The sequence below is a fragment of the Pyrus communis genome, chromosome 5 (assembly GCF_963583255.1).
Source record: "Pyrus communis chromosome 5, drPyrComm1.1, whole genome shotgun sequence".
In the NCBI taxonomy this organism is placed as follows: domain Eukaryota; kingdom Viridiplantae; phylum Streptophyta; class Magnoliopsida; order Rosales; family Rosaceae; genus Pyrus; species Pyrus communis.
Genome location: NC_084807.1, coordinates 10,530,310 through 10,541,900, shown reverse-complemented (window position 1 = coordinate 10,541,900; position 11,591 = coordinate 10,530,310). Strand labels below are relative to the sequence as shown.

The window sequence follows — 11,591 nt, the reverse complement described above, 5'->3', positions numbered from 1 at the left end:
TGTCTTTTCCTTTGTCCTTGTTCTTACTCGCATAGCAAAGTGAAAGAAAGCAATCAGCCGGCACTTGGAGTCAGTCTTCCGATCTGGAACCGACTACCTGGAATCTATTCCCTGGTTGCTTACCTAGCGTTGCTCTCGAGTAGTCATCTTCAACGGTTGATACACTTCCAGAGAAGGGACCACTTCTGCAAGGGGAGCAAGTAAGGCAAGTGAAAATGATACATTGAAGCATGTGGAGACAAGCAACAACTGCATATGCTGAGTTATCCTCTAACCCTCTTCAATACGAATTGGAAAGATTGAACAAAGAAACAGATAAAAGAAGTAAGCTCAGACCTTCGGGGGAGACCAAAAGAATCCTCCAGCTCAGTTCAAGATTAAGCCTGTGGAATCACCAAGATCAAGCCTCAATGCAATCACCAAGGAGAAGATGGAATTTACACTCTATAACCAGATTTGCGTCCCTAAACTCTTCTCTTTGTTAGTTACATTCTGCCATGTTTAGTATGTTTAGTTGCTGTTTATGTGTTTACTTATGTTTTGTGTGAATCTATGCTTAAAACATTGAGGACAATGTTTGATTTAAGTGTGGGGGGGGGGGGGGGTAACTAAGTATATTTGATGCAAATTCGTGGGATTTTATCACCCATAACTTCAAGTGTTGTTCCTTGCTGTTTTAAGGTGTTTTTAAGCTGTTTTAGAGTGTTTTAGTATGTTTTGTTTTATAACTCCGAAAATCACATAAAAATTTGAAAAACATGTTTTGAAAAGCCTAAAAAGAGTGTTTTGAGTCGTTTTTGTGTGTTTGTGTCTTAGGGTACCTTCCAACACAATGATGAGGATTTGGTTTGTAATTGCATGACTGTTAAAAAGAGTTATAAACATGGAGAAAAGTTTGATTTACTCTTGGTATATGCTTGGTTATGATTATAATGTATGACTTCACATGCAATCATAAAAGAAAAATTCGTTTTTGTAACATGCTTGAAGGAAGGAACTCAAACAAACGCTACAACCTTGTGAGACTTGAGCCTAAACGTTTTTTTTTTAGAGTTAAAATCTGTGCATTATTGTTTCTAAAGTCGTTGCATGATCTCATTATTCTTTGCTTGGTTACTACTTAGAAGGCGTTTCATCATATAGTTCCAAACGCTAGAACTCATGCCCATTTCATTCAAAGCATGTTATTGATTTGCATAACACATATTCAAGAAGAAGTTGTGTAGTGACCACCACCAAAGCCAAATTGCCGTGTATCCTACTTCATTATTTGTTTAAGTTAACCCCGTTGAGCCTTGTTAAGCCTTTATTCCTTGTTAACCCATATTATCCTCACCTAGCCTAGTTTAGGACAGTCCACACCCTTGTTCTTAAAAGATAGTGAGCATGACTTAAATGAATTCCTTTTGAGTTACATTATGCAAGAAAATGAGTGTGGGGGAAGGAATGTTTGTTCTTAAGTTTATATGTATGTTTTGAGATTCAGAAAAAAAAAAAAAAAAAAAAGTTTGAAAAAAATGAGTGATTAAGTGTTGAATGTTGAAGAAGGGGTCCAAAACACCAAATTTGGCCCTAAATTGTCTAAATTTTCCCTTTTTGTTCAAAAGTTGAGTTTTCATTCAAAAGTGAATTCTAAGTTGATTCGAATGCTTTGTTCACTATTTCTTTAAGAACCTTTGTTTTCCATATCCCTTCTTTGTTAGCCAAACACCCCAAGCCCCATTACAACCCTTGACTTCTATCTTGAGTGTTGTGCATTTAAATTTGCAGAGTTTGAATTTGGTATGAGCTTATGGTGTCACTGGTTCTCGCGTCTAAGTAGTAGCATTCCATTCATGAGATCATATCTAAACATGCTTATTAACTCCAGAAATTGCTTTCTTTGTGATATATATATATATATATATATGTGAGTGTTCGTTTTCATTAATCTTCTCACATATAACTAGATTAAGGTGTGTAGTTAGAAAATCTGAGTGAAAATTGAGTGCATATCTTGTAAGGAATTAAGTGATTTCTCTAAGGCATGTTACTACATTCAAAACATGGTTTTAAATGCTTAATTGTGAACTAGTATGTGGTGACTATGATTAAGAATGTACTTAAGTGTGAAGATGACTAAAATCTGTGGAGATAATGAATTTTGAACATGTCATGTGCATTGGAAATCCCTGAGGCAACGTTGGAAGGTGTAGGTTGTGCTTGGTTCGTTTTGTCTAGTTTCGTGTTCTTTTGTTGTTTTGTTTTGCTCGAGGACTAGCAAAAGCTAAGTGTGGGGGAATTTGATAGAAGCATATTTAGGCAACTTAGTTGGCTTGTTCTTGTGCATTTACGTTGTTATTTCTTAGTTCTTTAAGTCTTTTAAGTTATTTTCGTATGTTTTCAGGTTCTAAGGGCTAAAGGAGCAAAGAAGTGCATTTTAGAGCCTTTTGGAGCACTTTTGGGCTAAGGATGGATAGCTTATACTTGGAGCAAAAGGAATGGATGAAATTGAAGAGTTGATGTCACAAGGATTCCTACTTGAAGTAGCCACACACCTTCCACCATTTCAGCCGCACCTTTGTCCTAACACTAGAGCATTAATCATTCACTTTTCATTATATAATTCATGCACCATCATGCATATATTCCTCCCCCCTAGCTGTCTCTCCCATGGATTAATCACCCAAGCCATATTCAGATTTCTTTGCCGTGCACATTCACCACCAATTCAGCCACATGCACTTATTCCTCCATCATTGCACCACATTTCAGCCACCATGACATTATTCTTTCATCATTGCACCACATTTCATCCACCATGACATTATTCCTTCATCATTGCACCACAATCCCAACCAAGCCGTGCATAACCCATCACACTTCCTTTTGCCGTGCACTCTCATTCAACATTTCCAGCTTTTCTCCTTCATTGCAGCCACACTTCCACATGCATTCCCTCTTTAATCATTCTTTTCCTAGCTGTTTTTCCATCATTGTTTCAGCCACATGCACTCTCAATCATAAGAGCCACATGCACTCTTAAACAATCAGCCACATATTCTCCCATTCCCCCTATAAAAACCCATGCATTCATACACAAATGGAGACCAACAACATCCTTTGCCGTGCAAAACAGCACAATCCATCCAACCCGTGCATAATCCAAACACCATCACACTTCCCCTTTGCCGTGTATCCCCTTCCATTTCCACCACTCCCCACTCCATTCCACATACAAATACCCTCCAAAACACTATCCTTAGACCTTGTGCCACAACAAAGAGGAGGAGAAGAGGCCTAAACATTCATACAATTCAAGTTTGAGTTGTTGGAATTTTTACGTGTTTCCTCTCCTTGATTTCAATGGTTACTTTGTTATTATCTTCTTATTATCTTCTAAGTTTGTTGTAATCATGAGTGGCTAAACCCCTAATTAGTTAGGGGAAAGTTTGAAGCCATGAACATGTTTGAAATATGAATTGATTTCTTCCGATTGTGATTTGTTAAGTTGTGATTGCAATTCAATTATCTGTTTATTAAAAAACTTGTTTTTGTATGTTGATTAGGGATGCATACTTAGTCTTCATGCATAAACTCGATGCTAGTTTATAAACGAGTTTCACCTAATCGTCACAAGTTTATAAACATGAGTAGTGAAGGTTGCTAGTCACAACCGCGTTAATTGAATTCTTGGCAAGAGTTTCATGCATTCATAGTTACAATTGCCTCGTCAACATTTATAATTTTCATAAAGCATAATGATCTCTCACTGTACCTCTTCTATGCATTCATGTTGAGGACCGTTGGAGAATGATTTGAATTGTCGCATGCATCATCCAATTCATTGACATAAGGAAGATTTGAAGGTTAATTAGTGCATCACGGTTAACTTAGGGTGTTGAGCATCATAGTTAGTGAAAAGCAATTGGAGAATCGATTCATATACAAATGTGTCATGTGTGGAGAATGGACCTCTAACTAATCCATCCATTATCTTGTTTTTAAGAAATTCGTTTTTACAATCTGCCTAGTTTTACAACTTGTTTTGTTATTTCAATTTTCGTCAAGACAAAACCCCCCCCCTTTACTTTCTTGTTCTATAGTGTTTAGAATCTGTTTAGTTTATGTTTTAAAGTGTTTTGACTCAACTTATAATCTTAAATTCGTCCAAAATTGTGTTTAAGGTCAGAAACTGCCTATTTAGTGTTTTTAGGCAGTTTTGAGTCTTTTGAACCTGTTTTGAGTCCCTTGAGTCTTTGTGAACGTTTTTAACTTTGTTTTTATGTTTTTGAGTCAGTTTAGAGGTTTTAGCAAGCCCTCCTAATCCCCGGTCTAGAACGATCCCTACTTGCATCTTTACTACAATTTGACAACAAGAGGGTTAATTTGTGTGCTTAACTATTTTCGCATCAGAGATTGTCAAACATTAGTTTGGACGAAATATATGAGTTCCTTCGATATTTAATAGATTTGTCAGAAATATCGACAATATATGTCGATTTAGCCTAAATTTAAAGAGTTTCTCCAATATAAGGTGAAGTCTAAACTTCACCCTCCATTTTCATATCTTTTTATGATTTTTTGGATATTTTCATGAAAATATCACCTGTATCGAGGAAATTTTAAACCAGAAACAACTCTAGGATTGTAACACGCGCTCCCCTATCAGTTGACGGAAGCTCAGACTCGAAAACCGGAGCAAAGACGCATTGACAATTAACGCACATTGCAGCCACTTGTTGTGAATCACACCCAAGAGCAAGTTTTTTTTTTTTTTTTTTTTTTTTTGTTTTTTTGCTTTTTTTTTTTTTTTGAGTTTTTTCGCTTTTTTTTTTAACTTTCGACTGTTATTGGCGGCATTTTGCTATGGAGCAATTATAGCTTATCAAGCTTACAACAAAAGCTTTTAAATATTTAAACATCAAGCTTCTAAATTTCGACTTAAGTTTACGAGCGAGGGTGGGAGGGAGGGCAAAGAAATCTGAACTCAAATTTAAAAGCACTTTCTATACACGAAGAGAGAAAAGTTGGTCCAGATCCGCTTAAAATTATATAATCATCAAAATCTCAGTGAAATCTGACTATGCCGGTGAAACAAAACATTTGCTTTCTCAAGACAAATGCTCTAACAAGTTTCACTCTGCCTTTCAACTGCAGTGAAGTAGCTTTCATATCATGAAGTTGTTAAAACTACTTGGCCCAGAAAGTATGAAACATTTCCCGTCGGGACATTGGCAAACAGGTCATATCAGGATTTCATTCATGACAATGCATGAGATCGTTGTGGACCTACAAAATTCCTTTACGATGCAGGAACAGGTGGAGCGGCCCAAAATTTTACCTTCTTATCGACACTTGATGTGGCCAAAACCAGCACTTTCCCATCACCTACGGAGGGAAAAATGATACGCATTAATATATTAGAACGACAATTAAAAGCAATACAATAATTAATCAAGTCTCGACAAATGGAATACAGCATTTGGAGGATAATCGATCCTGATTTAAGTTTACTTGAGGGCTAATTCCAGCAAAATTGTATTACATTCGATTGTCTTGTAACCAATCTCTCCACCAAATACTTCTCAATAAGTCAGACCATCAAATGGACTGTCCATTAGACTTTAAATTGTCCCTGATGCTGTAACGGAACAGATTTTATGCCGAAACATATTCACACAGAACTAGAAACACCAGGGTTTTTGTAATGGAAAAATTATTCAGGTTAGCCAGACTTCTGTACACAGGCACACTTTATCATGCTCTTATTGTGCCAATGTTGTCAACGGTGGAGCGGTAATGACATATAAAAACTAATTGCAACACAAGTTTAAGATATTCAAGACTAGTGATTTACCAATTGGAATTGGCTTGGGTGCCCAAGAAATGCCTGTGATGTCACCTGCATGGAGAAGACGAATTAGAGAAGATTCACAACTTGAAACCATCTCTGGGATAACAATCCAAAGCTCCACCAAACTTTGAATAGCAAGTTAAGATGAAATAAATTATTTCCCCTCTCATCTGTTCCTAAGTAACATGTACAGTTGACTCGAATCTTCGGTATATATTAAACATTTGGCTTACCGAGCACAAAGTACTTGTTAAGAGCAGAGCAAATTCTTACATGTGCTCAATCAAACATTTTAACCTAATCGATAAATTCATTCTTTTTTATCAACTGACCAAGAATGTTGGCATGGCCATAAAAACATCATATATTTGTCTGTAGAAAAAGATACTAAATTTCTTTCTGAAAAGTAATTTGATATTGGAGAACCAACAAGGTACGTGGAAAGGATAAAATGAAGAAAAAAAAAAAAAAACTTAAGATAAACTCAAGCTTACCTTCATGTGCTTTATCAGCTGTGTCCAAAACCTTTCCAGTTTCAATGCATAACCATTGTAGTGTCGAACCATGGGTTGCTGCCAATATTTTTCCATCCGGAGATAAACTAAGACGATCATAGTGGGCAGCAGCACCACCCAAATCAAGTGGAATTGGAAACACCTTCAGAGTTTTTGGATCCTCATCCATATGAAATCGAACTTTGAAAGAACAAACAACAAGAGTCAGTATGCCAAATTGAAAGTACCAACATAAGTTATCAGACACAAAGAACCCCATCCGGACATTTTTGTACAACCCATGCAGATGAATAATTCCATTTAACAGAAAATTGTTTCTATCCTAAAACCATAAGAGACAACTGACACCCAATGCATAGGATATACTGTTTTATACAACATGCACAGAGTTTCACATACATGGTAGACTGGTAGTTATCAGATTCTTTAACCGCTGTAACAGAAACAAACAAGGAAGGGAATTATGACCCTAATGAAAGCATGGTTCATCTATTGATGAGAAGAAATAAATTTTCCACAATCTTTATAATACAAACTAAATGACCATATTTGGGAAACATGATTAATGAAAGTGTGTTCTCTTGATTTGAGCATATGAACAACAGCTGGGGCAAAAAAAGGACTCCATATTTTTTGTCTTTTGACCTGCCATGTCTTGATGTAAATCATGTAATACATGTTTATATGACAGTTGATGCATACTCCATGTTTGTATGACAGTTGATATATACTCCATGGAATGGACTAAGATTACATAGGTGCATGTGTTTGTATATGCTTGGAGGGAGGGGGCTGTTTTGACTATTATGCTGCTGTACATGCAAAGAAGGCATAATATACAGAACAGAATGTAAGTCAAACATACCATTGATATTCCAAATTCTTATTGAACCATCTTTGGACGCTGTGATCATTTGTTCTGAGTTAGGAGTAAAGCATAACCAAGTTACTGCACTCTGAAAAAACAACCAGATGTAACTGAGATATAGCATATACAATTCAAGCATGAGCAAAAAGAATTGATGATAAAAAAGAACCAAAAACAAAGTTACAATTTTACAGATAAAAAGAATTCAAATGATGTCATTGATTGAAAAAGTAGGAATTTGTTATTTGCACTCCAAAAGTAGCATTCTTGCACACCTTATGTATGGATGCAAGGACTGCGGGAAGCTATATTTGGAGATCATAGACAAAAGAAAACATATAAGTAACCTTATGGGCTTTAATGACTCCAAAAGTAGCTTTCTTGCATAACTCTAGCATTTATCCTAGACCACAATTTGCATCATAATTGTAATCTTCAAAAGAAAACATATAATAATATACTATAGCATAGACAATAAACCCTAATAAGCACTTATTCTTTTTTTCTTTTTAACTTGATCCCATTTAATTTTCAAAAAATTAATGGAAAGCTGATAGAGAGGCTTCGTTAAGACACGCATGAAATCATATTATGTAACATCATTGTACATAAAAACATACAAGTATAAAAACATATAAGTAACCTTATGGCCTTTAAGTTGCATAGCTTTTGTGACCTCCTTCACTGAACCATCCTTTGAATAGATGATCTCCCACACCTGCCAAGAAAATCTGGGATGTTAACAGAACAACTATATTATAGGCCATAAAGCACCTAGTTCCTCTAACATGCCAATTAAACAACGGAGTTGATTATGGTATCCAGAAAGTTAAAGGTCCAGAACAGGTATAAAAACTGAGTATGCAATTTAAAGAAAGAACCGAGTTACTACCGAAAATGCTAATGGACTTCAAATTTGCATGTTACTTATTTGGTTAACCCAAATATGATGTGGATAATTGGCCACATCAAACTAATACATGGACTTCTATAATGTCGCAGAACCTTTTGAAATCACTCCTTTGCACATGCTCAACACATATGACTACATGCAAGAAAGTGTTGCACTTAGCATTTATATCCCATTGTGGTCAACGTAAATGTTTTATTTGTACTTTTCGAATGAGCGATCAACTTGAATGAAGAACTGGATCTGTAAACCATAATTGAACATGATGTCACAATCCTTAATATGAAACTTAAGTAGAACTCTTAAAACAAGGAACTCCTAAGTATTTGTAACTTCTTTAAACACCCCATGTCGCTGGGATTTTTCACATCCCTAGGCCACTGAAGAACTTACAGATAATTTACCTTCACATCTGCAGTAAACGCTGCTGCAGCAAGGAAACGCCCATTTGGTGATATAGCAGCCATGGTGTTTTTCAACTGATTTGTGTCAACATGCCCCAAAATCTTGCCGGTTTTACCATGCCAAAGTTTGATGTCAGTTCCTACAGGTAATATAACAAATTAGAACCACAAAGTATGCACACTCAATCAGGGGAAACTCTGGAAAAAGAACTAGTATTCATGTTGAGATCATAATCTTGATGATCTACTGGCAATGTGAAATTCTAGCATGAAGATTAGATGATTGAGGCATGGGATATTGGGCAAAAAATAAAATAAACAGAAGGAAAATACACTATCAAGATTGAGCAGGAAAGTTGGATGGAACATTGAAAGCTAAAGAACTTCATTTATTGGTGATCAAATCCTTATTTGATTGATCAAGGTATGTGCACACTGCATACGTACAGAAGGAAGCATCTTGAAGGTGGAGATTGCGAGGGAATGGCTGCAGACAGGAGATGGAGGTTGTGAATTGTGCGGAAGGGAAGAGAAGATGTCATAGATATAGAAAAAAACAAAAAAAAGAAAAAGAAAAAGGCAAAAGAACTTTAGGGAATTTAAGGTTGATACACTCACTGATTCAGGGTGGGGGAGTGTACGGTAAAGAAATAGAACAACCAATGGCATTCTGAAGCGTGGTCTGGTAATTTTAAAAACATTCTGTTTGGGTCAAGTTTGTCGAGATTCAAAATTTTTAACCTGAAAGCCAGATAGATCTTACTGGCTTAAATGCTACACCTGATTACACCCCTTTAAAGACTAGAAAGTAGAAACCAAACAAAATTGACCTGAGTTCATCTTACTCTATTTAATTGTTAATTTTCCCACCCCTTTCTTCTCACTCTACTACAGTCTTCACCATAATCATTTCTCTCAAGTGGTTATCAAATTTCTAAGCAACCCTTTTCACACATTGCAAGAGTTCAACACTTTCTAAATAATTCTGACAAGAATCCTACAAGCACTATTAAATGTGACCATATAGTGTATAGAACCTTACAAGCCCAAAACATTTTAAATGTCATTACGTATTATGAAGTTAGAAAATGTTGAATGTAAACATGCGCACAAATTCTAATGCAGGATAAGGCAATAATAAGATACCTTCTGAGCATGAAGCAACAATTGTACTCCCATCAGCAGTGCCATAACTCGCTGTGGTCCCAGATAGGGTGAGAATACCTAATTTATCGTGAACTTTGTGATGGTCCCACTTGACTTCAGGCAGAGGAAGCTTGGATTGCTGCTTTGCTCCCTCAGAAGGTTTGGGTTTTTCCACCCCACCGTACATGTACAAAGAAGATCCAGTCAGACTTTGAGAAGCCACAACTATTGATAATCCATCATCCGAAAATGAAACTGCTACAGGCTGACCAGCTCCAGGAGGCAAACTAATTCTCAGAAACCTGTTGAAAAGTTACAGAATTTGAGAAATGCAAAGCAACTTAACTCATGACCATAATCGAAACTTCTCTGGTAAGTGGTGCATCAAGGGTAGTTGAAATTCATACTTGAAACTTTTACTCGAAGCATCATCCAACTTGAATACCCTAAGCACTCCATCCGCACAAGCTGTTTGAAAGAGTAAGAAATAATGAGCAATTGAAATATAAACATCAGACAAGTCAAAATCAAAATCACCGGCCACATTATACACGATTCTAAATCATCCAAAAAAACAGATCATACACAATTGTAACTCATCGAACAAATGCCAACCAAGTAACGAATATTGAAGTCCGGATTTTAACCTAATAATAGATCATTTCTAATTGCTCCTCAAAAAAAAAAAAGGAAAAATAACTCACGCACTAAGCTCGGAATAAAAGTGAAATGATTGCATACCTGTTGCCAAACTCCGCCCGTCAGAGGAGAAGCATAAGCCATTGACCGCATCTCCATGGCCTTTCAAAGTATTCACATCCAACGGATGATGTTTCTTGTTTTGATCCTACATTCCGTCATCCAACAGATCATACCAAAATCAAATTCATTAACTCTGAACCTAAAGCATTGCAAATTCAATCATTCCCTGTGTAATGAGGTCGAATGAATAATATGCAACTCAATTAAAAAGAAAATCACACATTTTCTCGGCATCCAAACAGAAAATTCAACAGAGACACTTCCAGAAGGAAAAGACTCATTTCGGTGTTACCTTGTCAGAGGCGTGAGAGTGAGCTCGGGCGTGAGACTTCTTAGTCTGGTGAGGCTTTGATTGGTGCTTTTTCGGGTCCGACTGGAGCTCCGGCTTCGAAATGGACTGGATTTCGGAGCTCCGTTTCCGGAAGTAGCTTGTGAAGAAAGCGAGGGCGATGACAGCGCCGACGAGAATCGAGAGCACCGCAACTGGAAGAACCGGATCCATTGGTAACCGGAAAGGGATTGGGGAGGTGAGGGTTTGGATACGGTGACGATGATCGGAATGCGTCCGGGGGAATGGAAAAAGGCGAGGAGGTGTCTATTGATTGACACAATCACATATTGGTGTCTGAATTACCTTTTCGGTGTACTAAGTTCCTAACTTGTCACTTAGTATTCAGGAATAATAGCGTTCTTTTTTATTTATAAGTGAAAGATTTAGATTCAATTCTCGTTAAAAATAAATTTGAACTACATTATTACTAACTTATTTTAAGGTTAAACTCATCCCTCTTCCTTAGAGTTAATAATATCGTTTGTTAAAAAAAACTAAGTTCATCACTTACATTTGTGCACCAAACTATCTTGAATTGTACTAACTTCAGGGACTAAACTGAACTGACTTACAATAAACTAAATTGAATTGTATTAATAAAATAATAACTAACAAACTCACAAATTATATTATTTCATTCATATTTATTAATATTTTTTTTATTTTTTATCTTTTTACTTTTTTATAGAATTATCTCTCTCTAAACATATCCCTCTTTTTCTTCAACCCATTATCTTCCTTTTCCTTTAACCTCTCTTCCTCTGTTTCACCTTTATATAAAGGGAAATTTGGAAATATAGCCATTTTAAAGAGCATTTC

At 36.3% G+C, this 11,591-nt stretch overlaps 1 protein-coding gene across 1 annotated transcript; it reads right to left on the bottom strand.

Annotated features, from left to right (window-relative positions):
* Positions 1-4,964: 4,964 nt before the first annotated feature.
* LOC137734118 (uncharacterized) lies at positions 4,965-11,090 on the bottom strand. The gene is made up of 10 exons (XM_068473404.1): positions 10,734-11,090; positions 10,421-10,526; positions 10,087-10,147; positions 9,680-9,981; positions 8,534-8,673; positions 7,863-7,937; positions 7,217-7,307; positions 6,331-6,531; positions 5,840-5,884; positions 4,965-5,370 (listed from the first exon to the last, which is right to left on the bottom strand). Exons 1-10 carry the CDS (start codon positions 10,941-10,943, stop codon positions 5,285-5,287), a joined length of 1,317 nt encoding a protein of 438 aa, XP_068329505.1. The 5' UTR covers positions 10,944-11,090; the 3' UTR covers positions 4,965-5,284.
* Between the last annotated feature and the right edge of the window lie 501 nt (positions 11,091-11,591).

What these genes read in the sequence shown, in the direction of transcription:
- LOC137734118 (XM_068473404.1), bottom strand. Translation starts at nt 10,943, where the DNA reads ATGGATCCGGTTCTTCCAGTTGCGGTGCTCTCGATTCTCGTCGGCGCT. An exon ending in TGTTGCTTCATGCTCAGAAG is followed by an intron (nt 8,674 to 9,679) that starts GTATCTTATTAT and finishes TATTACCTGTAG; the next exon opens with GAACTGACATCAAACTTTGG. An exon ending in CGTTTACTGCAGATGTGAAG is followed by an intron (nt 7,938 to 8,533) that starts GTAAATTATCTG and finishes TTTTCTTGGCAG; the next exon opens with GTGTGGGAGATCATCTATTC.